This window comes from Pterocles gutturalis, unplaced genomic scaffold (genome assembly GCF_000699245.1).
Source record: "Pterocles gutturalis isolate BGI_N339 unplaced genomic scaffold, ASM69924v1 scaffold10350, whole genome shotgun sequence".
Lineage (NCBI taxonomy): Eukaryota > Metazoa > Chordata > Aves > Pterocliformes > Pteroclidae > Pterocles > Pterocles gutturalis.
In genome coordinates, this window is record NW_010143465.1 from 1 (window position 1) to 24,482 (window position 24,482).

The 24,482-nt window shown below is 47.3% G+C and overlaps 1 protein-coding gene across 1 annotated transcript in view; it reads right to left on the bottom strand.

The window, feature by feature from the left end:
- Positions 1 to 36: 36 nt before the first annotated feature.
- Positions 37 to 24,482, bottom strand: part of LOC104469988 (voltage-dependent T-type calcium channel subunit alpha-1I-like) — a gene marked incomplete at both ends in the record, with an annotated part of 46,390 nt that continues 21,944 nt past the window's right edge. The window contains 17 exons of the mRNA XM_010084750.1: positions 37 to 188; positions 1,961 to 2,157; positions 2,633 to 2,801; positions 3,183 to 3,299; positions 7,526 to 7,672; positions 8,302 to 8,640; positions 9,376 to 9,497; positions 10,068 to 10,146; positions 13,753 to 13,823; positions 14,585 to 14,718; positions 15,325 to 15,434; positions 18,902 to 19,053; positions 20,135 to 20,327; positions 21,424 to 21,513; positions 22,010 to 22,135; positions 23,272 to 23,398; positions 23,744 to 23,928. Coding sequence (XP_010083052.1) covers positions 37 to 188; positions 1,961 to 2,157; positions 2,633 to 2,801; positions 3,183 to 3,299; positions 7,526 to 7,672; positions 8,302 to 8,640; positions 9,376 to 9,497; positions 10,068 to 10,146; positions 13,753 to 13,823; positions 14,585 to 14,718; positions 15,325 to 15,434; positions 18,902 to 19,053; positions 20,135 to 20,327; positions 21,424 to 21,513; positions 22,010 to 22,135; positions 23,272 to 23,398; positions 23,744 to 23,928 — 2,510 coding nt within the window. The remainder of the gene's footprint in view (positions 189 to 1,960; positions 2,158 to 2,632; positions 2,802 to 3,182; positions 3,300 to 7,525; positions 7,673 to 8,301; positions 8,641 to 9,375; positions 9,498 to 10,067; positions 10,147 to 13,752; positions 13,824 to 14,584; positions 14,719 to 15,324; positions 15,435 to 18,901; positions 19,054 to 20,134; positions 20,328 to 21,423; positions 21,514 to 22,009; positions 22,136 to 23,271; positions 23,399 to 23,743; positions 23,929 to 24,482) is intronic.

The window sequence follows — 24,482 nt, forward strand, 5'->3', positions numbered from 1 at the left end:
CGGCGGGAGGTGGGGGAGAGGGGGGCTGCCAGGGGCCTTTGGTTGCTGGCAACTGGCATGGGGCACAGAGCCACTGGGAGGTCCAGGGTGCACTGGGGAGAGTCGCTGAGGTTGAGGCTGTCCTCCAGTGTGGTCTGCAGGCTGCCGCTGCTTCTCCGGCTGTCCAGCGAGGTATCACTCTCGGGAGCCTGGGAAGCAAGAGTGTCAAAAAAGAGTTCTCAGGAAAGAGTTGGGCAGGGAGCAAGAGACTTTGGCTTTTTTTTTTTTTTCCTTGAGTACTTTGGGGTGTGAAAATAAACCACAACTACAGAAAAAGGGGGAAAACTCCAGCTTCTCTCTCACTCTTCTTTGTTGGGGAGGGCAGCGGTAAGCCACCTGAGCAGTGCTACATAGCACCAGCCATGCAGCTTGCCCAAGGGATTCCCTTTTGCAGTAGGAGTAAAGGCTTCAATATTTTGACCTCTGATTTCATTCTGCTCCACGATGAATCTCCCCCTCCCATGTAAAATACTCTACCAAAGGGAAGGGTGCTGGGTCTGTGAACTCTGCAGCCCCCACTGCTGGGCTGTCCCTGCCCACTAGTGGTCCAGGAGGCAGAAGAGACAAGGTTTCCTGAGAACCTGCCACACAGGCTGTGGACACATAAAAACCATCAGCTGGCCAGAAATCAGGGGACTCCAGTACATAGACCTGAGGCTCTGTACACAGACCTCCTTTCATTAAAAAAATCAGCAATATTTGGGGAGAGAAAAGAAGCCTCACGCTTCTTCTGACCATAAGTGGCAATGATAGAAGGGGAAACGGCTTTATTTTCCTTGTATCAGGGCTCAGTTAGTTAAGCTGCATTTCAGTTGTTGCTAGGAAATTGGTCTGCACTGTGAGATCATCATGGGGACATAACACTGGGAATGATGCATGTAGGACTGGAACCATAGCTATTCAATCCAGTCTGCATCACATAACCAGAAGCTTACCAATTTCTCCTTTGCAACAGTTCCGTACTTTTGCCCCAGTCATATGCCAACTCCAGAGCTCTTTCTCTTCATGTCTAAACTTATATCAGAAGTTTCAACACTGCAACAACTCAGTGGCCTCAGCTCAAGGCTAAATTTATCCCTGGTGAATTTATACACATTTGTATTTTGCCAACAGTATCTGTCACATAGAACTGGATAACATGAGATTTCATTTTTATTTTTCAGTTTGTCTGGAATAGAGCATCCCTGTAGTCCTCAAACAGGAATTGTTCATCGAGTATCTTCCAAGAACAATAACAGGGATCTCTACTGGACTTTAATCTCTGTCTCCTCTTCTCTTTAGAGACACTTAATATTCCCTCAATGCTTTTGTTCTTCTCTTTCATTAGTGAGAAATAGCTGCCTTTTCAGAAACAGCACCTTTCTGGGATGTAAGAGCTAAGTGGGTAGGGGAAAACAGCGAGCTCAGGGACGTGGTGTGTGGATGCAGCACGAAGGAGGTAGGTGGGGAGAAGCCTGTTCCAACAAAGCAGGTGCATGATCCAGAGTCACGGTGCCAAGAAGGGCCGAGGTGGCTGTGCGGCTGCCATTTCCCTGGCTCACACTGCGGCTGCTATGCATGCAGGTGTCTGCAGCACACTCAGCACAGGGGACTCAGGGGTGAGCTAAAAGGTGATGTGATTTCATCTTCATGGGGGGTTAGCTGCAGCTGTCAGACTATTTTTTGATCCAAAGCAGAAGAATATATGATTTCAGGGGGTGAGAGCTATACAACTTCCCTTTGCTACACAACCCTCTCTCCTCCCCAACCCTCCTGCATTCTGCAGTCCACTGTGCTCCTCCAACAGGTTAGATCCAGGTCAACCAGTCCATGACCACAGCTGCCTCTCTCCTTCCTCTGCCATCTTCTCTGTTCAGCCCCCTCTGCTTGCATTTGATGTGAAGATCAGGCTTTCCTAGCAGAGGGAAGTGGAGGTTCTCACCTGATGAAGAAGTGAACAGTTCACACTTGGAGATCTCAGTGATGCCCATGAGCCTTGCAGAGAGATCTTAGGAAGGTTGCGTGGACACGAGACTTTCTCAGGCCCTGTCTGGCTGGCAGGGATGGCTGGGTGGAAAAATTCTGCTGGTACAGGCAACAGAGGGCAAGATGCACCTGGAGAGAAGGGGCTGGGAGGGACTGACAAAACACCAAAAGAAATGAGGAGAAAAACAGAGAGAAAAAAAGAAATAAAGCTGAAGAGTCCTCCAATTTGATTTGGTGCCTTTGCTTTTGCTACACTGAAGGTCCTGCAAGTCCAGTGTAGTAACACACACTCCTTGCCAAGAAGACTGTCTAGCATTCACACCATGGGTCCCACTTTCTGCACCAGGACCAAAACCTGTACCAGATCGTGCATGGGTATGCTACTGTGAACAGGAATCAGGTCTTTCATGATACTTCACATAAGCAGGTCTGAAGGAGGATATAAGATCTAGCAGCAAAAGAAGGAACTGCTTCTTATCCCATTCTTGAGGACTAGCAAACCAAAAGCTAATTCTTGGTTAGTGTAACCTCACTCCATTCCTGGCAGCAGGGAGGCAGGAAAAAGGCAGAGGAGCTGAACCAACCCACACTTCCAGTAGAAGTGGAGAATGATGAGAGCTGTACTCACCTTTGGTACTTTCATGCTTTAGCCAAGACTGGACTGAGTTGAAAGGAGTTTTCCCCATTTCACACAAGTAACTGTCTGGGTTTGTAGAGCCATCTGCACTGGATATTGGGAGCAAGCATTCCCCCAGATCGCCTACCCCATTGGAGTCAGGGCTGATCTGGCCATCGTGCTGGAAAAAATAAGTGAGGACAAAGCCTTGTGAAATTTAATGGCAGATGACAGAGCAGACTTGTCAAAGCTTCAAGAAGGGGTGATTCTGAAGATACCTTCAAGCTAGCTAAGAGATGCTCACGTTTCCATCACAAATTCCCTAAATTTAATCTCATTCAGAGGAATTTACTGACAGTAGTGAAGAGAACTTTCAAAAACATAGATCCCTTTTTTTTCTCAAATCCTTCTCCACGATATGTCTCTATGGAGAAGCTCTTGAAAAGTGACCAGAATTTATATTCCTCAGCAGGGACACTTGGATGAACACAGAGCACTTCAAATGAATGGGGGCAGAAATAAAGCGCATGGTGCAACATGCCCATGACCATCTGGGGCTCACCTTCATCTCCTTAGGACTCAGCTGAGAAGTGCTGCGATTGTCTGATTCATCTCCTAGAAGGATGGAAGAGGACTTGTCTGAGTTGAGGGATAATGCTTCCATTTCAGCCAGCTGGACCTGCAGGAAGGGAAAGGAGCTGTCACAGGTCATGCCTGGCATCCATATTTCAAGCACACTATGGCGGATGAGTGGGAGCCTGTAGACCTGAGATCAATTTTAGGTCATATTCCTTGGATACATCTGCCTTACCTAGACCTGGACTGGGCAAGAGAATCCACTTCTTAAGGAAAGTTGAACATATGATCTACAAGCAGCCCATGACCAGTCCAGGTTCCTCTAGTGCCAGAATTGGAAGGAGTCCAGAATCTGTCCCAGTGACATGGCTGGCACAAGGCCCTGCAAGTCAAGCCAGGCAGGGAGAGGGCTCCCCCAGGGTGACAAGGCAGTCTCCTTTGGTGAGGGATGATGAGTGGGCCCCTCTTTCTGAAGGTGTCACAGACAGCCCTGCTTAAACATGAAGGTGCTTTCATTCCAGGGACAGTCATGCCTCTTGCAATCCATGCCAGTATCATGCTTTTCATATTTTCTTACCTTCATCACTGAAACCCTGTTTCCCTGTAGCTTCCCTGTGTCCTCCCTCTCCCTTCACCTCTAACCTACCCAAGACCTCAGCTAACACCATCTCCCATCCTGCTCTCCATCCCTAAACTCACCCCTCCTGCCCACCCATACTTGTGCTCTCTTGCTTTCTGAAACCAAGTCTGACCATTGAATTTTTCTCATCCTTAAGCCTCAGCTCTGCTCTTGTCCCTTGCTTCATCTTGTGGCCTGTTTCATACACCACATGTGCCCCTCTCCCATCCTCTTTCCTGAAACCTTTCAGTTCTCCTCTGCCTGACATCTCTTTCCCACAGTGCCTGAAAAGCATCTCCTGTTTCTGGTAGCCTAAGCAGCTGCTCTGTCCTTCCTGTGCTTGGCTTTCTGTCACTGGTCTCTAGAGTCCCACCAGTTCCCACCACCAGCACCTGAATCTTGACAGCTGTATTCTGGGTTGTCTCAGTCAGGACAGTTTGCTTCCTGGCCATTTATCTTGTCCTCCCCTGAGTTTGTGTTTGCAAAAGGCAGGTACAGCTTTTATGCTACAAGAGCAGGTGGAACATTTGGAGAGATGACTCCTTCGATCTGGGAGTTTAGTGGCTCGTGCCAATGCCACAGACTGGAAGAGGTCTCCATCCAAAGGATTATGAACTTTGAATAAACAGGATGGAAAACCAGAACTGGATTTAAACAAAGGGCAGAAATGACATCCTTATTTGGGATATTATTCTGACACAGGAACATGGTACCGTTCAACCACGAAGAGAGCCCAAAACCAACAACTGCTGCTCAGAACATGGATGCACTGGAGAACCCAAAGTTATGTCAAGCACACTACACAGCTACCAGTCAGCAACTCCTTGTGTAGAGAAACACAGTCTTCGTTCAATCCCACTCAATGTGTGTACTCATCCATTACTCGCCTAAGTGATTGTTACACCTTACAGCTGTGCTTGTAGAGACATGAGCGTGAAATGTAATAACAACTGCAACTACCTTCTCCATCCATAAAAAAGGGTTACAACAAAAGCCAGAATAGTCTGTTCTTCACTGAACTGCTTGCTCACAAATTCTGGCCACCCTGGGATCTACACAAAAACATAATCAACAAAGTCATGAATAGGTAAACTGCATGTATAGAAACACGGTTCACTGCTGCTCACTGGCAAACTCCTGCCACTCGCTAAACACACTATCAGCCATCAATCCACAAATGTCTAACTGTCAACCAGCCCCAGAGTGAAAGGATAGCAATGACAAGAAAAGAGGTTAGTGGTATGAAAAAAGGACACTTTGTTCTTATAGATTGCTTTACTGCAGAATATTTAAAAATCATTTGACTAAAGATGAGGAACAAAATTTTTAAAAATTGCAGTGGGGGAGAAGGGGCTGTTCACTTGGAGCACAATCCATGAAAACTGCCACGGACATCAACCTGAGATGCTGAAACATGCACACGTATCCCTTAGAAAATAACTAGTTTCAAATATAACATATCTTTAAAAACAGAGCCATGATTACAAAATTTCTTAATTGTACAAATTGGCTTGAAAATAAGAAGCCAGTAGTGTAACTGGGACAGATGCTGAGCACTTCTCAATGCAGCAAAAATCTTAGCATATATTAATAACTTTGAACATATGTTTAAGCATTGTGTCCATCCACTGTGTTCAGCATCTTGATGGATTAAACTACAAATGAAATGGGAGTGAATTTTTTTGGCTAATATGTGATTTCTGTCACAAGGGCAGAGAGTTAAGGGTGATTCAGTAGGCAGCAAGCATACTATTTTGTTCAAACACATATGTATTGAACAGGACTAGATAAAAACCTTTTTTGCCTATATAACTTGCTGTTGATGACTTCTGAGACAGTATGATTCTGTCAGTGTGTACAATGAACATCTGGATATGTTGAAATACCAGAGGACACTCTAATTTAATAACTATGTGCATTGCTGGTGTTAGTGCTAGGACAAGCCTAACTCTGACTCCATGTAGTGATTTTCTGCTGGAATTTCCTCGATGTTTTTTATACTATGAAATATGAAGAGAAGGTCATGATCAATTGTGACTTAAAATCCTGAGCTGTACTTTTGATTCATATGATCAGAAATAAAGTATCTACATTTTACCAATAAAGTTATTCCTGCAGATACAGATAATTTATTTTCAATTCCACCTTTCAGATGTATTGAAATATCAATTTTAAAAAATAATTTATGGCTCTACAACAAACACTAGAAAATATGACCTAAGAATCACACCTTGGTTGTGATTATTCTGTTAAACTCTTTGCTTTGGCTGTGGGTTGCATTTGAAGATTTTGCTGTCCAGTTTCCTTGCTGGGAAGGTAAGAAAATCTGTTGTTGTCTTCATTCCTAGGCAGGACACTGAGGATGATCTGGAAGGTTTTCAAATGCAGCAAACTAGCTGCAAATGACTTAATTTTGGGGTAATCATTCTGGAATGCCTTAGCAGACCTGATTTTCTGAGAAGGCTGAACACCAACTGCTGAATATAAGGACTTATGTAAAGCAGTGGAAAATACAGTTAATTGAGAACTAGTTATTTGGCTGCATTAGTGCAGCATCCATTTGTGAAGTGTTGCAATACCAATAAACTACAGTAATGTTTGCCTTTTGATACTTTCAAAGGGAAGCATGAAGACAAAGCAGAGAGATGAAAGGCTGAAAAAAAATTAGAGCATCAGAACTAGGCATCTGAAGCCAAACAAAACATTGTTTTCTTCAAACATGGGTAGAGTAGCATGCCAGTGAGAACTCTCTTCCCAAGTTCCTAATTTCTTTATAAGCAATAGCAACATATCAGGTTAGTTATGGGGAAGGAGATAGTGAAGATTGCCACTGATGCACTGACAGATGAGCCACGCAACTGTTATAAGCCTGACCATGATCATAGCCATTAAATACATTTTTTTCAGAAAAAAAATTAATTCTGCTACTCACCTAACTTCTCCCAGACTACTTTTCTCCTGAAGTTTCATAGCCTGAAAAGACTAATGGCTTAGGAAATAGTTTTCCAAAGCATCTGCACTAACTTTAGAGGCACAAGTCTAAGCCACTTGGTATCCTGCTCTTAGCAACAGCCCATTTGTCAGCTAACAGGTTCTACATCAGAAAAGAGACTCTCAAACTTTCTCAGTGGGCCCATTTTTATTTAGTTTTTGCTCAAACTAATTAACCAGTTTTCACCACAAACCAATCCTTGCTCACAGATGGTGACTCTCTTCAACAAGGCATTTAAGCATGTGCTTAATTTATCGAACTCAACAGAGAATAAGCAAGCACATCCTTAAAATCAAGACAAAACACATGCTTAAATCTCCCACTGAATTGCCCCTGAGTGCTGTCTCTGGGGTGAGATCCTTTGAGTCCTCCGTACAACATGAGCTTGAACCTCTGCTTTTCTTGCAGAACTGAACACAACAAGAGCTGCCAGGATGCCTTCATAGTAATGTCTCTACAGCTCATTCAGTCCCTCCTGACCTGTGTCCTGGCACATCTCACCTTTCCACCACCTCAGACTACCCCATGGCTAAGGAGGGCAGGCCTGTACTAAAGGTAGTATCAGCAGTTCATGACAGATGATGAACACAGGTCAACAAGCTCTCTGTCTACACAATCTACAGCCAGGAGCACACATCGGACGACCTGCAGGCATGTGGTTGGTGGTGTGCAGGTCTTGGGGGGACAATCCCCTCACGCATCCTCGTACGCAGGTTACCTCTTGCTTGTCATGGTTACACTTCTCGCACATGGCCGGCGAGGAGTAATGATGGAAGACGGAGCCCGATAGGTTATCGATGATCATTAACTCCCCGTCGAAGGAGTCCTTAATAATTAAAGAGACACTGTCCAGCCATAAGTTCTCCTAGGGGACAAGAAAGGGGGGAGGATGGGAGAGATCATTTTAACAATGCTGAGTCTTTTGCTTCAAAGTTTCAGGTGAATTTGGGGCTGGGTTCTCCACCCTGACTCCTCTGGGGCAGCACCTTGTTCTGCAGGTACCTGCACAAGGTCACTGGGGGAGCATTTGCTCCTTAAGTTGTGTAAAGTTGCCAGAGTTCAATACAAAAAAAAAAAAAAAAAAAAAGAGGAGGGACTGTCTTCACTCACTGTCAGTACACCATGGCACTGCTCACACCTCCCTTCCAGCTCTGCTGGAGTGCCTCACTCTTGATCTGCCATTTCCCCTGCACTGTTCTCCTGAGCTCCACTCTCAAATTTGCTCCTAGCACACATTTAGCAGATCTGCTCCATCCCTCCTCTACTGGCCCTCAAGTTCCTGCACCATGATGACAATGAACAAGACCCACTGCTGTCACAGCCTTGTCCTCAAACAATGCTACCAATTCAAAAGTCTACCACAGAAAGCAAACCTCTCACCCTGAGGTAGAAGAGTCTATCTGCTACAGCTAAGCCGTCTGTCATCTAGGCTGCCCAGCTTCTTCCCCCAGCTACTTGCTGCAGTCTGGTTAGTAAGTTCAAAGGTGTACTCACCTGTGCTGGAGAGTAACATCTCATGCACAGACGTCCTTCAGGATCTGTTCTTCCACTGCCTCCTCCTGTTCCTGCTCCTTTTCCCTGTCCTAAACTTGGGGAGCCTGACTTGCGGGAGCACAGCCCATGTGCAATTTCCAGCTCAATCTCCGCATCCATCTCTGCATCCTCCTGGGCCTCCTTGTTGCTGTCGTCAAGGTGTTTCATGAGCACAGCTACCACCACATTGATGAGGACAAATTGGGCTGTGAGCACAAAGCTGACAAAGTACAGTGGGGAGATGAACTGCAGGTTGCTGAGGCAGCTCCGGTCATCGTGGCTGCAGTCACGCAAGGTATCCTTGAGGGGAAGTTGGGATTGAGAGGGAGTGATGGAAGGAAGGAAAGACTAAAGTAAGAATACAAGCTCGGCTGCTCTTTCCATCAAAAAACACTGATGACAATGCAAAGAACATTTCTATCACCCCACACCCTCTGGGATCACGAGGTCCTCAAAGAATCAAGGACACTATCTGACCGTGTGCTTTCTGTTTCAGAACAAATATGTCCAAAGATATACCGATCAAATTACTTCCAGATCATGACACGTTGCTGCCACTGTAGCCGCACACATGTGAGCAAGAACAAAATGGAGCAGTCTCATACTGCCTTCTCTCATCCAGATTCAAAAGCACCATATGTGCTCAAAGAACTTTCCTCTCTCCTCGTCCTTTGAAGGAGGAACTATTTATTTTTGATTGCCCTTGTAGGTCTTCAGATGGGTGCCACGTCCAATACACCTACATTCAGCTTTGATAACAGGCCTTATGACAGTGGATATTCCCTCTTAGCCTGGACAGCTGTCTTCTTCCTCCCAAGGACAATTCGCACTTTTCTCAGACAGATGTCTGTAGAGGGGCCCAAGGTCTGAGTTACCATGGTGGGGAGGGAGATTCTGGCCCAAGCAGGGACCTTATCTAGCAACTCAGCTCCTGTGCTCCTTCCCTTTTCTAGCCCAAGCACTGCTAAACAGAGCACATATCACAACTTCTCCTTTCCCACAGTAAGGACATCCACACCCCTGAGTCCCAGTTACCTTCATGATCCCATTCCAGTTGTCTCCTGTGGACACCTGAAAGAGCGTGAGGAAGGCCATCCCAAAGTTCTCAAAGGTGGCGTGGCGGCTCATGCCCTCGCAGGGGTTCTCATCATTGCATACTGAAAGGAAGGGGATCGCAGCTATCAGCGGAGGACATACTGCGGGCCCTGAGATCAACAGCAGGAACTGGGGAAAGCGACTTCAGGCTTCTCACAGCCTGGAAACCTCAGGTAATGGCCTCAGCATCCTGCCCAACAGTTGTCTGTTGCCCACCAATACAGAAAAATCCCTGATGGCCCAACCCCAGGATATCAGGCAGTGTAACTCAATTGCTGAGGGGGATCCTCTCAATGTGTTGTGCTGCCCTTCTTCTTGATCAATATTCCATGGCAAGAGATGTAAATAAGCCTTCCCTGAGGTTTTCCTGTAATCTTGAAGGCAATATCAAGGTAGGCAGTAAAAGCAAAAGTTTAAGAATTAAAGAGAAACCAGACACTGCTTTTATTTTGTTAGGCTGTTAGCACAGTAACAATTTAGAGGGAAATTCCTCCTAGATCAATTACGCATAAGGGAGAATAAGGGCCACCACATAATTTAGTCTCTTTATTGAATGAGTACCGATTTTGAGAAACTTCAGCTTGCCAGCAGGTCTGTAGCTCACACTGGAGCATGATCTGCTTGAGACTTACCGAGTTTTCCAAAGAGCTCCACTCCTAGAGCAGCGTAGATGAAAAAGAGGAGCATGAAAAGCAGTCCGAGGTTTCCCACCTGAAAGCAAACAGCATGGTCAGCCTACCCCAAAGCCTATTTCATCTGTACAGGCAAGCATTTCTGTCTTTCAAAGCCTGAAGACAATAGCAGCAAATTCCCTGTGTACAAATGCAATCAAACAATCTCTCACCACTTGGGAAATCACCAGTGATGGCATCAGTTGCAACTGGACTTGAAGGTTTCAATTTTCCCTGTTGCCTCCACTCCAGCACAAGCTCTAGCCAGGGCTAACCAAAGTGTGCCATTTCTGGGCCAGGTGAAGACGAGCACACGGGAGCAGGGGCACAGAAGGTGAAGCGAGTTTGCCTGGGTGAAGGACAAGCTATGGATTACAGCATAGGGATAAGTCCTGCAGTGCTACATGCCCCACCAAACTGCCCAAGTCCCTTGAAGCTATGCTCACGTGAAGCATGCAATAGCAGTGCTCCAAAAAGACAGGGACACAGGTACACCAGCTCCTGCTGTGAACTAGGCAGAGCATGGTTGGGTAAAGCACCAGCCACATGTGGAGGTTACAGCAGGGCTTGTGGAGGGAGAAGGCAGGCAGGAAGGAAGAAGGGTAAAGAGCCCCTTTTGAAATGTGTGGAAAGGAGGAGGAAAAGAGAGGAGACTATGAAGGAGTCAAGAGGGAAAGCAGAGCTTCCTTTGCATATTATTAAAAATAGGTCAAAGCCTGAACTATTGCATACTTCATGGTGCATGAAGGCAGCAATGCCACCAGCAACATGGACACTGCCCCTAAGTCCTCACTCTCCCAGATCACTGCTTGCCTCTGAATCCAGTATGTGGAGCAGACAGGTTATATGTGAAGAGCAGGAGGGGTTTTGGAAGAGGTAGGCTGAACAATACCAGAAAATTCCAGTAACAGTTAGCGCATTATTGGTGGAGCGAGAGAAGGCAGGAAAAAATAAAGGACCTAACTGGTATATGGGTGTTTTTGAAAAACTGAACAGTGTCTGGTCTGAATGCATGTGGTCACCAGGCCTTTGTTATGATCATCCACTTCAGGAGTCTAATTTAGTCACTGCAACTGCTGTGCCATCCAAATTCAGGAGAGAAAGAAATGATTCAGTCCACCCACTCCCCTGGGCTGCCAGATCCTGACTCCCTAAATACTCAGTGGAAGGAATTACTTCTGATGACTAAATTGGACACCATAGTCATTTCTGTGAACATACACCTCTTAATGCCTGTAGATACAGACACAGAGAAAGAAGTTAATAAAACTTAGCTAAGGGCTACATTTCCAAAGGGGTCTTTAAAATTAAAGCTCTATTCACTATTAAGAATTGTTGTAGTATAACAAAGACAGGAAGGGAATTGAAACAGGACAACTGGAGACTCCTTATATGCCATTAACAAGCCAAAATCCCTGATGTGAGTCTGTGTTGTAGGAACATAAAGAGAAAGGTCAAGAGAAGGAAAAAGCGCAAGGGAAAAGACAGCTTATTTTAAACTGCTTCTTTTGGCAAAGCCAATACATCTTGGAGAATAATAATGCAGATAATTCAGTTGTCCCCTGAAGACCCCATGTATAAAATACAGAGACGAAATTAAATCTTTTAACAGTGAAACTGGGTGATTTTAGCTCTGCTTTAAGTGCAGATTTTTATACAACTTTAACTATGGAGTGATTTTTGATCCCTCAGTTATATAACTTTATTAAATGAAGACACCCTGTTATAGAAGGAAGCAAAAGACAGTCAACAGGAAGTCCATTGATCATAGGCTTTGATGCTGGAAGGATTAAGCACTGCTTGTTATTACCTTCCCGGGAATACCTAGAGGGCAGACCTTAAAGACGTCTGCTTGTGAGGGTTTTGTGGAAGATATTAATGACCTCCAAAAGACCTGACCTACTATCTTGTTTAGAAAGGAGCTGTAGGTGAATTGGAGATGGAAAAGCCAGAGTTTATTAAGTATGGAAGAATATACTTGTGGTTTGTGGCTAGGATCAGAGCAGGGCTCAGAGACTTGAACTGAGGTCCCACCTGTGCTTTTTGCCATCCTGTGCAAAACACTTCACTGGCTGGTGACTCAGTTTTTTCATCTACATGACAGGGATATGAACATTTCCTCCTCTCTTATTTATTCTCTATATTTTGGGGATAGAAGTTGAGTCTCACCATTTAACTGCAAATATACTGCAGAGTCCTCTTACCAAGGGCTTCTGGATACTAATTCAGCCAGCTCTTAATATCTGTGTGCAGTTATCTGGCTCGCAGAATAAACATGCCACAGACATGCAGACACTGGATCTGGAGACCTGCTCCATTCCAGATCCTCGCCAGAGAAAAATCAGCCATTAGGTGCAAAGAAGCTGCACTGAGCCAGCCTGGGGCAGCAGAGCCAGAATTAATAAACATTACTGGCCCAAAGCTGCCTGCTATAAGAACACCCTTAATCTCCTGTTCCTTGCATTGTCCAGTGTATCTCAGCCCCCAGCTACCTTGGATGATGATATTATTATATATCTTACATATGAATGATATAATAATTATTATTATTAGACAAAACCACAAATTATTATTGTTTAATAAAAAACATGGGAGATCAGACAGAGCTCAGGATACATAAAAGATCACAGTGTTTTCCCCTCGCTTTTGTGCCATGAGATTCCTCTAATTCAGATTGACATTTATTGTCACCAACATCAGAAGTAAACTCCTTGGGTAACTGCTCATGCTGTTCTCAGATTAATTCTCAGCTCTGCATCAATCACCAAGACTGGCACATTAGCTGATAAATCAACTGACAAATGCCCATGCATTTTGATATCATGCAATATAGCTGCCTGCTCAGGGCCTGCCAGAGGAATGGTCTGATGTATGATCAGTAGACCCACTTGGTGCCATTACTCCTTGCTTAACAATTCTCTCTCGAGGATCCAAAAGGAAGGGGACCAGTCTCCCTGGCTGCTCATCCATCACAGAGGATCCCCACAGTGGGCCTGAAGCCTGTGTAAAGCATCATGTCAGCATCTCATTCGGGAACAGCTGCCACTCACAGCTCATGAAATCCTTCTGCCTAGCTGTCTTGCAGTAGACACTTAACTGCCGGCTGTGTGAGCCACAACAGAGAACGTCACTGCTTCTCATACATGAGAGGCTCAGAAACACAAAGAGATCCAGGAGGAGAAAGGAAAAAAAGAAAGTAGGAAGGGGGAGGCACTGGCTAAGAAAATGAATTACAGGAATGAGAATGAAAGAGAGGCGGAAAAAGGGGGCAAATGTGCAGAAGAGCGAGATAGGCAGAGATGCAAAGATCTCCTTTCCTCCTAAAATGGCTACCAGTTACACTTCCCTTCTTTATGGAGAGGGAACAGAAGAGCTGGGGACTATCCACAAGCAGTTAGACACTAGCTAGATGTGATGGGAAGAAATCTGCCCTTATCCAGGAATCAAGCCTTATTTCATTCACCCACTGGAGAACAGAGATGTGAGATAAGCTGTACCCCCATGAATGACATGAAAACTTGGACATCACCTTGAGGCAGTTGCCTGCACAACACAGTAGGCACCACCTCTGAGATGCCACAAGAATTAACCCTTTGGAAACAGGTTGCAGAAAAGGAGAGTCTTTGGGGGAGGTGGTCTTTTTTACCTGTGGCAGGGCTTGAACAACTGTATCCAGCAGTGCTCGCATTCCTGTGGCCATCTTCAGTAGCTTCAGGACTGCCACAACAAGCACAAGAGAAGTGTCACTCAGAATGATCTCAGAAGGTCCATCCTTTGTGTAACTTACTAATGGCAGTAGCACAAGACAGATGTCCTGTCTCCCCTTGCCCTAGAAAAAATGGATTGTCCTCCTCGGCCCCCTTCTCCCTTTTCCCATTTCTTTTGACTGTACAACCCCAGCGGTTCTTTCTCCTCCAGCCTATCTCCTTCTTAGTAAGTACTCTGTTTCTGCCACCCATGCCTATTGGGCTTCTTCTGCTTCACCCAGACACTCCAGCCAAGAGCCCTCTTTCTTCCAGCAGTATGTATCACAATTCTCCCTCTGCTCTGAATTCTCATTCCGTCACTTTCTCTTCCTCCAGTCACCATCTGTTAAGGCAGCTTAGCACATCTTGGCCACCACCAGGAAGATTCAGAACCCTCTCCATGCAAACTTCAAACTGTTTTGTGGCCCCTTCTCCAAACACCACTCCCATATTTGCCCCATAAAAGAATAGCAGGGAAAGGTCAGCTCTCACATGATCTGCTCACTCTCCTGGTCCTTCACCTCCTGTTAAAACCACTGCAGGTAAATGTGTAGCTAAAGGAAGCCAGACAGCCTTAGGCTCTAGGCTGTTCCTCATCACATCCTCTGCTTCCCTCCCAGAGCTAGGGACAGGGCAAGCCCATGACTCTACAGCCACTGCACAATGAGTCATGGCACCAAGTCCCACCCAATGGCCACCCACACCCCTGTCACTGGCCAGTGTCTCTCTCACCCCGGGCAATACGCAGCACCCTCATGATCCGGATGATAGTGGGATTAATTGGGAGAGCAGCATTAATTTCAATCTCTTCCAATGTGATGCCCATGACAGACAGCAGCACAATGGCCAGATCTAGCTGGTTCCACCTTAAGAAGAAAAATTGAAAATTATAAAGGAAGATGGAGTTTTACCATTTCCCTGATAAAGAAAGTGAATTGTCTCCACTTCAACCTAAACATCTCTTCCTATATGAGTTCGAGGCGCCGCCCTGAGTCAGCCTATATGGGCTTTCGCAGACAAACAGATTAATTTTGCGCACACCCTGAGCAGCCAGAGGCAAGGCAGCCTGATCTTCAAGCATGGAGCTGTGTTACTATGGTGCTATACTTTGACTAATGGGCTCAGCTTTTTATGGCCTTACTACCTCAAATCAGCTTTGTTACACACATTCTACTTCAGCATGCTCCCAGTTTGCCTCAAAGACAGGAAATAAATGGTTCTCTCTAACCCCACCTCCTTTGTTTTCTAGCCTAACCAGCAGATGCTAACCAAGAGGCAATTTTTGGACAACTCTTACTATTGCCTAGGTATTGCAGCTCACACAGGCAGAGGCTAGGTCCATGCTGTGCGGAACTGGGAGGCAGTAAGGGCACTCTGCTACCACCTCACGCTCCAGATAGGGATCCATCCTCAAAAACTCCACCCTAAACCCAGTTTTCCCACAGCCACAGTTGACATAACCCTCAGCTCACCTGTCTTTGAAGAATCGCCGCAGACCAAATGCCACCAGCTTGAGGACTGCCTCAAACACAAAGACAGTGGTGAACAGGTAGTTGCAGTACTTGAGGGCGGTCTCCAGGGACTACCAGCAGAAAGAGAGGGTAAAGAATTGAGGAAAAAGCAACATCAAGCACATAACAAGTGGGAGAACTCTTCTGAGTGCCAGGAATTCCATGGGAGGTGGGGAAGCTGCCCTATGTCTCCTACCTACTTGAATGTGGAGGCTTTCTACTAAGGGCAATCACCAGCTGGCCCCTCTGCCCCACGCTGTTCTCAGGATCGGTTATTGCTCCTTTCTCCTGTACTGCTCAGCACAACGGGGGCGAGGAGGCTATTGCAAGAAGAATCCACCAAGTAGAATCATCGAATGGTTAGGGCTGGAAAGGACTTAAAGATCGACTAGTTCCAACCCCTCTGCCACAGGCAGGGACACTTTCCACTAGACCAGGTTGCTCAAAGCCTCATCCAGTCTGGCCTTGAACACCTCCAGGGATGGGACATCCACAACTTCCCTGGGCAACCTGTTTCCAGTATCTCACCACCCTCACAGGGAAAAAATTCTTACTAATATCTAATCTAAATCTACCCTCTTTTCAGCTAATAATCATTACCCCTTGTGCCATCACTACACTCCTTGATAAAGAGTGTTTCCCCATCACTCCTGTAGGCCCCCTTTAGGCACTGGAAGGTTTCTATTAGGTCTCCCTGGAGCCTTTTTTTCTCCAGGCTGAACAACCCCAACTGTCTCAGGCTGTCCTCATATGGGAGGTGCTCCAGCCCTCTGACCAATTTCACGGCTCTCCTCCGGACTCTCTCCAACAGGTCCAGGTCTTTTTTATGTTGGGGGCCCCACATCTGAACACAGTACTCCAGGTGGGGTCTTACGAGAGCAGAGTAGAGGGGGAGAATCACCTCCTTCGACCTGCTGCTAATGCTTCTTATGGTTGGCTTTCTGGGCTGCAAGCGCACATTGCTGACTCATGTCGAGCTTTTTGTCAACCAACACCCCCAAGTCTTTTTCCTCAGGGCTGCTCTCAAGCTATTCTCCACCCAGCCTGTATTTGTGCTTGGGATTGCCCCAACCCATGTGCAAGACCTTGCACTTGGCCTTGTTGAACTTCATGAGGTTGGCATTGGCCCACCTCTCAAGCCTGTCAAGGTCCCTCTGGATGGCATCCCTTCCCTCCAGTGTGTCAACTGCACCACACAGCTTGGTGTCATCAACAAACTTGTTGAGGGTGCACTCGATCCAACTGTACGTGTCACCAACAAAAATGTTGAACGACACCAGTCCCAATATCAACCCCTGCGGAACACCACTCGTCACCGCTTGGACATTGAGCCATTGAGTCTCTTTGAATGCGACCATCTAGCCATTTCCTTATCCAGCAAGTGCTCCTTCCATCAAATCGATGTCTCTCCAACTTTGAGACATGTGGGACTGTGTCAAAGGTTTTGCACAATTCCAGGTAGATGATGTCAGTTGCCCTTCTCTTATCCACCAGCACTGTGGCCCCATCGTAGAAGGCCACCAAATTTGTCAGGCACAATTTTCCCTTAGTAAAGCCATGTTGGTTGTCACCAAACACCTCCTTGTTTTCCATGTGCCTTAGCATAGATTCCAGGAGGATTTGCTCCATGATCTTGCCAGGCACAGAGGTGAGACTGACCAGCCTGTGGTTTCCCAGGTCTTCCTTATTTCCTTTTTCAAAAATGAGGGTTATATTTCCCCTTTTCCAGTCAGCGGGAACTTCACCAGAATGCCACAACTTCTCAAATATGATGCATAGTGGCTTGGCAACTTCATCTGTCAGTTCCCTCAGGCCCTGCGGATGCATCTCTTCAGGTCCCATGGACTTGTGCATGTTCCAGCTCTTTAGATGGTCTCAAACCTGATATTCTCCTAGAGCTGGTGGTTCTTCCTTCTCCCAGTCACTGACTTTGCCTTCTGCAACTTGGGCAGTGTGGTTTGAGCTCTTACCAGTGAAGACTGAGATAAAGGAGTCATTAAGTACCTCAGCCTTCTCAATATCCAGGATAGCCAGGTCTCCCACTTCCTTCTGGAGGGGGCCCACTTTTTCCCTAGTCCTCCTTTCATCACTGACATACCTATAGAAGTTCTTCTTGTTACCCTTGACGTCCTTGGCCAGAGGTACCAGCAGGCTCCTCTTCTGCCAGTAGCCTATGCCACCTGGATGCCACCATGTTAATGGCACTGGCATAGCTATCAACCAGGAGTGTGGCATGAAGGTTACTCCAGTTGTGGATACATGTCATCTCTGATGGGAGGAAACCCCTCTGTGCCTTGGTCTGGGGCAGGCATATGTCACATCTCTTAGCTGCTGGGTTTCTGCTTCTTTTATGTGCTGCCCCTTCTCCACCACTTAAGACCAGTGTGAGCAGTGGGCAGCATTTGGTGGCACTTCATACTGGAAGGGTCTGAAACACTTTAGCAGAGCCTGACAGCAGGCCGGCATGGCTGGACCTGCGTTCCAGGGGAAGGAGCTAAGAAGTAAGGAAGAGAAGTAACTTTTTCAGGAACAAAGGCCTGACATGAGGATGACAACAGCTAAAGGTTGAGAGTTCCTGCAGAGTAAAACTCAGCACCAGCAAGGGCAAGATAAAAGCTGGGCAGTTGGGCAAGAAACAGAGAAGCCTGTCAGTGGAATCAAATGACTGACAGATTCAGTTCCTGACCACAGCCTGAGCTACCTTGGACAGCATTTGCTCAGGCACCAGAGCTGTCACGTCAACCAAGGGTCTCCTGAAGAGAAAACTGAAATGCCACCAGGCAGACGTAATGATGAATGCTTTGTCTACATACGGAGGCAGAAAGCTCCTTTGATATATTCAGCATACATTTCTTCCATCAGAGGCATCCAGAGCTTTGCCAGGAACACTGAGAGGTACCTGGTCTTCCCTAACCAAAGTATAAAACTTATTTGGCCCTCAAGGTCCTTTTCTGGGAGCAAAGCCCCTGCAACAGAGAGAGGCTCTGCTCAGTGCTTTGTCCCTGCTTCTCTTATGCAAAAAAGGTGGCTTGGTAAAGACATTCCATCCCATGACACACAACCAGCCACTCTAGTCCTCTCAGCTCAGGCCTCATGGCAAGAGAACTGACATTTGGAAATCTCACATAAAGCCTGAAGCTCCCAGGACATTGCTGTTTCCACCACTCCTCCTATTAGGATCCAAGGGAATATACAAAGCAGACCAGGCAGCTAAATTTGGGTGACCCACATACCCACTTAATAATATAAAGCACAAAGATTTAATTGTGCCATGCTTTCTAGGGGCCCGAATCTTGCTTAGATACCTTATCTCTATTGATTTTCATGGATAACGTGTCAGAGTAGGGGCTTCTTTTCTGGATATATATGAAATTCTTCATATAACTTTGCCCACTACATTAACTCTTGCAACACTTTAACAGTATTTTTTAGAGACACTCAAGTCTCCTACCTATTGTGGTGGGCAGTGGTTATCAGAGAACTGTAGTAAAATAACATAATGACTAGAGGCAGGGCTTATCTCCATGATATCACTCACCACAGGTTGGTTGTAGTGCTCCAAGGACATAGTGACGACGTTGAGGCAGATGATGAAAGTGATGAAGATGTCCAGATAGTGGCTGGTGCAGACCGAATGAATAAGGAGGCGTATGGGACAATAGGTAGCATAGTACGGCAAACGCTGCGCCTCTTCAGTGGAAAGAGGGAGATGGGCAGAGTTAGGAAGAAATTGGAAGAAAGAGAGAAATGTGTAAGAAACACTGAGGGAGCAGGCATAAAAGTGGTGATAGGTGTTGAAAGAAAAGGGAGTGATGGCAGGAGAGATAAAGAACAGAAAAGGATAGGTAAAAGATAGGGGACATAGGAAGGAGGGGAAAATGCGAAAAAAAAAACAGGAAAGTAGAAGTGGGGAAAAAAATAGGTAGGAAAAAATACAAGAAAAAGAATGCTAGATAGAAAATCTGTTAATCCATGTTTGTGGGAATGGTGCTAAATCAGCATTTCATGCCTCAACATATTAAGATCACAAATAATAAAAGGGAGCATATGGTTCCAGGAGAGGCCCCAGGTTGTCACATGAGAGAGGGAAAAACTGGAGCAGATGAAGGGAAAGCATGCCCACAGGCTGTGAATGGAAGAAAACCATCAGTCTGGGGTAGTAGGGATGATTTCCAGGGGCAAGTATGCTTTTGCAATTTCTGTCTCAAAGTAATACAGAAGAGGACAAAAACACCAGGAAAAGGGCTTGCTTCACCCCAGAGGGTCTGGGTCCCCCAGGAGTGACACTGCAGCATTGATGGAAAGAGCCAGGAACAAAACACAAAGGGTTTTACTCTTTTTTTTTCCCCTCCCTCTTCTTTAAATTTGGGTTTAAACACAAAGGATGGTCTGTCCAGGTCTTCCCCCAAACACCAGCTGGGTTGCAGGAAGCCCAGGAAGTGTACCAATGCCTGCGCATCCTGTGTCAACAGTGCACAGCAGCAGGTGCACGGGGGTATTTTTGGTACATGTTATCTCTCAAAGGGCAGGTCGTTAAAACCCCAGCAGCTTCCCCAGAGTCCCAGCAGACCTCGTCAGCCACCCCTCTTCCCCAGACCGCTCCAGTGAGGTGCATAGCAATATGGCAGTGGCACAGGGAGGAAGGCTGAGAGCACGGCCACAAGCAATGCATTTTGGAGATCGGTCCGTTGGTAAAGCAAAAGAAAAGGAGAAGGTTTTTCTCAGAAAACCTTGGCCTACGAACCGACCAAACACTTAGGCTGTGCCTTACTCCTTCGCTTCTTCTCCAGCCGGCGCAAGCGCTTCTCCTCCCGCCGGCGTGCCTCCTCTGCCTCCTGGTGCTGCCGGCACTTGTGGAAGTTCTCCACCACCACTCCCACGAACATGTTGAGCACAAAGAAGCTAACGATGAGGAGGAAGGAGATGAAGTAAAGGAGCATCCAGGGGTTGTTGTTGGTCACTGGCTAGGTAAGGGGAGAGAACAGAGCCTAGTTGGATGGGCAGTGGTATGGAAATGATGGGAGTGGGACCTGCCATGGTGATTGGCTGCTGGGGAGGTAGGTAGGGGTTATGAAAATCAGGGGAGTGAGCTGGAAAGAGCTGGGAAGAGCTGGGGCTACAGACAAGGCAGTTTGTGATTGGCTGACTGGATTTCGTCATCAGCTGGTGAAAATGTAGCTTGCATTGATAGAGCTGGTGGGACCAAGGGCAAGGGCCTGCCTGTACATACCCACCCACAGTTCAGGCACAACCCCAGATGTAGGCTGGGTACAACCCCAGGATGTGGTGAAATAGGTGGTCCAGGCACCAGGAACACCTTTGGCTTGAGGGCAAGCAGAGACCTCAGTCACATGCCACCAAAACGGCAAGACCAGAACTGAAATGTCATTCAGGCTCGGAGAGAAAGGAGGCCCTGTCTTTAACTGGGTCTCCTGACAAAAAGCCTACAAAAGCCAACACGGGTGCACCTTGTGCAGAGGTTCAGAGGTAAATGGAGCATCATCGCTGAGTTTCAGGCCTATGCTACTGCATCCCATGGCAGGTGCCTAAACCAGACACTATCAAGGTCATTGACTTAGCAGTAGAAGAATAGGGATGCAGTGGGCAGCAGCCCAAAAGTCTCTGCTTTACAGGGTCTTCAAATAACCAACTGTGGGCCTGTTGCTCCATCATTACAAATAAATAAAGGCCTGCTGTGAGATCTAAACTGAGCAGAGGGTGAGAATTACTACAGACAGACACAGCTGCACCTCCCTGCATGGACCAGGCATGACCCTGACCCCTTGGCAAAGGATTCAGAAGGGCCCTGGAAGGGACTCTTGGTGTGAGAGAGGTGTCTGAAGCAGGATGTTAAAGCATGCTTCTGTCTTACTTAGACCAAGGAAAGTGAAAAGGTTCACAGAATCACTGAATGTTAGAGATTGGAAGGGACCTCGAAAGATCATCTAGTCCAATCCCCCTGCCGGAGCAGGAACACCTAGATCAGATCACACAGGAACGCATCCAGGCAGGCTTCGAATGTCTCCATTTGAATGTTCTTTCACAAGGAAGTCTTCATACCTGCTGGTCAACAGCCACAGCATCTAGTCCATTATACATAATATTGACCCAGCCATCCTTGGAAGCCAGAACAAAGAGTGACATCAGAGCCTGCAACATACAAAGCAAAGCAGATGTGGAGCAGGTGCATCTGTCAGGCTGGGGAAAAAAAAAAAATCATGGGTTTACGCTCTACCACACACAATATTGAAATACTCTTCCTGCCTGTGTCTCTGCACACATCAAAAACCTGCTCATTCCCCCGTGGAGGAGGGCGGGGGGGGGGGCAGACAGGAAGCCATGTGCAGCCAGACCCATCAGAGGAGAGAGGCTGTGAAGAGCATCTGCTTCTCAGCAGGAGGAATAAGAAAATCAAGCTCTCCACTGCCACCACTTTTCTTTCTCCCACAACCTGTAAGCATCACCCTGAGACCAACCCACACTAGTGACGAGGCTTCTGCAAGGATACCCATGCCAAATAACCACTCCTCCTGGCCCACGGATCAGGCTTTCCAGGCACTTCATCTGTGTCCCAGGGAAGGGCACATGTAAAAGACAAACCCTGTGCTGGGTTCCCATCAGAGACAGGGGCTGTGGGCACACTCACCTGTCCCAGGTTGTCAAAGTTATACTTGTGGTGCACCCATTTGTAGTTGGCGGCCACGCAGTCAGACCGGTTGGTGATGTTCCTGATGTCGACTCCCAGGCAGTGGTAGAACTTGCCCTTGAAGAGCTGCAGGAGGGGAGTGATCCCATCAGCCCCTTTCACCACAGGGTTCCCCACGCTCCCTGGGATGTGTAGAAGCTCCTGAGAATGGTGGGTGGGCTGCAGGGCTGCAAGCCAGGTGGAGCACAACAACTAGGGAGGACCACCAATGTGACACAGAGCACACGCTCAAACATTGCTAAGTAAACAGGCCTGCTCTTATAAACCCACACCTGGCTTTTCAGCCTCCTCCATTGCCCCACGCCAACAGTGACTTAAGCCCTCACCATCTGACAGCCTTTAAAGCAGCCCTTCTGGGTGCAATTAGAGCCTCGGGCCCCCCCCAAAAAAAAAATTCTCTTCAGTCCCCAAGAGTAATCTCCCCTCCCTGCTTCCCAGTTACTGAGAGAACTAATGGCAAAAGAAGATCTCATCTGAGGGTAAAGAACCAGAAAAAGCATCCCCTGCTTCTCAGACACTTTTTTTTTCACAAAGCTGCACTGCACTGCTGTGGCTCTGCTGCCCAGGGCTCCTTTCCCCATATGGAAGGTACTGGATTGTGCATTTGTACAGATGCATCAGAACAGACTAAGTATAGCGCATTCCCTGAGATGGAAGTAACGCCCACGCCCTCACTCCTCTGCAATGCAACAGCCGAAAATAAAGAGGATTAAATTAAGAAGAAAAAAAAATGAGGTTGTGGGTGGATTTAGGGCTCAGAACAAGGGGGAGAAACAGAGCTGGCTGGAGGCAGGGTTTGTGCAAGCAGGCAGTGAGCTGCTTGCTCTTGTGGCATGGCATGGACATGCCCAGCGAGTCCTGTGCTATGCCAGCACTGGGCTCTCCCTGTAGCGCTGACCCAAACTCTGATACAATTCCTGCCAGGCATGACGGTTAACTTCTGTCTCACACATCCAGCAACGCCCGCACTTGCTGAAGTCTTTGCCAAAGGCTGCAGTGATATTATGGTGGAAGACAGCTCACGGAGGAGGGCAGATGCAGAAAGTTTCCTGGCTTGCCTGTCCCTCCTGCTCTGCTCGTTTCCCTGTGCCTGTATCTGGAGGCACAGGTGCCCATGGTAGGGGCTGGGCCATGGGGGCTGTTTGATGCCCATGGTAGGGGTGGGGGCACAGGAGCTGTTTGATAGGCAGTAACAATCCTACCTGCACACCCAGGATGCCAAAGATGATGAAGAAAGCACAGCAGATGAGGACAATGTTTCCTATGGGCTTGAGGGAAGAAATGAGTGTCTCCACCACGAGCTTCAGGCCAGGGGCTCGGCTGATGACTCTGGAAGGGAAGGAAGGGGAGGGGTGACAGAGGGACAGGGCAGGAATGTTTGGCCTAAGCTAAACATTTTGAGCTGCAACAGATCGCTGCTCTCCCTGTGCAGTGACCCGTCAGTGGGGATCACTTTCCTGCAGCCTAAAAGCCTCTTCTCTCCCACAGGCTGGTTGTCTGATGAGGCACCTCCAGTGCCCGAGCTGTATGGCTAAGGGGAACCTCCCTGTGGCTCATGGCTTCTCAAAGACCACACTTTGCCTGGCATAGCAGGATGTGACTCTGGGACCCTTTCTGGGTGGGGGGGAGCATGGTGGGAAGAGGGGGCTGAGCTGGGCTCAGTGGGGCTCTGACCGGAGGGGACGTAAGGTGCGCAGCAGCCGGAGGACCCGCAGCACCCCCAAGATTTTGGCACCACCAGCAGAAGCCACAGAGACCACAATGTCAATGAGAGACACGAAGACCAAGAAGCCATCCAAGACGTTCCAGCTGCTGCGGAGATAAGCCTGATCCCCAAAATACAGGCCCAGAGAGACCACCTGCAGAAAAGGAAAGAGGAGGAGGGGTTAAATGGCTCATCTCCATGTTGCTTGGTAGAGGGCAGCTGAGGACAGAGGGGAAGGATGGGGAACAGTTATCAACTCTGTGTGACACTGGAGTGTCATCTCATCATCTTTTCATTTCACCTGGGAAGCTATGAAGGAAAATGTCTTTGGCGAAAGTGGTGGCACGTAACTCCAGAAATAGCAGGGCCATGGTGTCTTCTCACCTTTCCTCTGCGTCCCTGACCAACAGGACACTGTAGAAAACGTGCAGGAAACCTTTCCCTGCCATACCACAGACCTAGGGCAAATCTCTCAGTCCAGAGATCACCTGGGAGTTACAATCAGGCACCAAAACCCACACTTTGGCTCCTAAGTGGGTGGTTCTGTTCTAAGCAGTTCTCAACACCAGCAGGTGATACAGACATCTCTGGCCTTGGGGAGAGCTGAACACCCTGCAAATCATGGCCATAATTTAGGTATGAATTTTAGAGGGTTTAAGTTCAGGCACTCAGTTCTGAGACTGTCTTTACCCAGTTCTGGGACTCTTT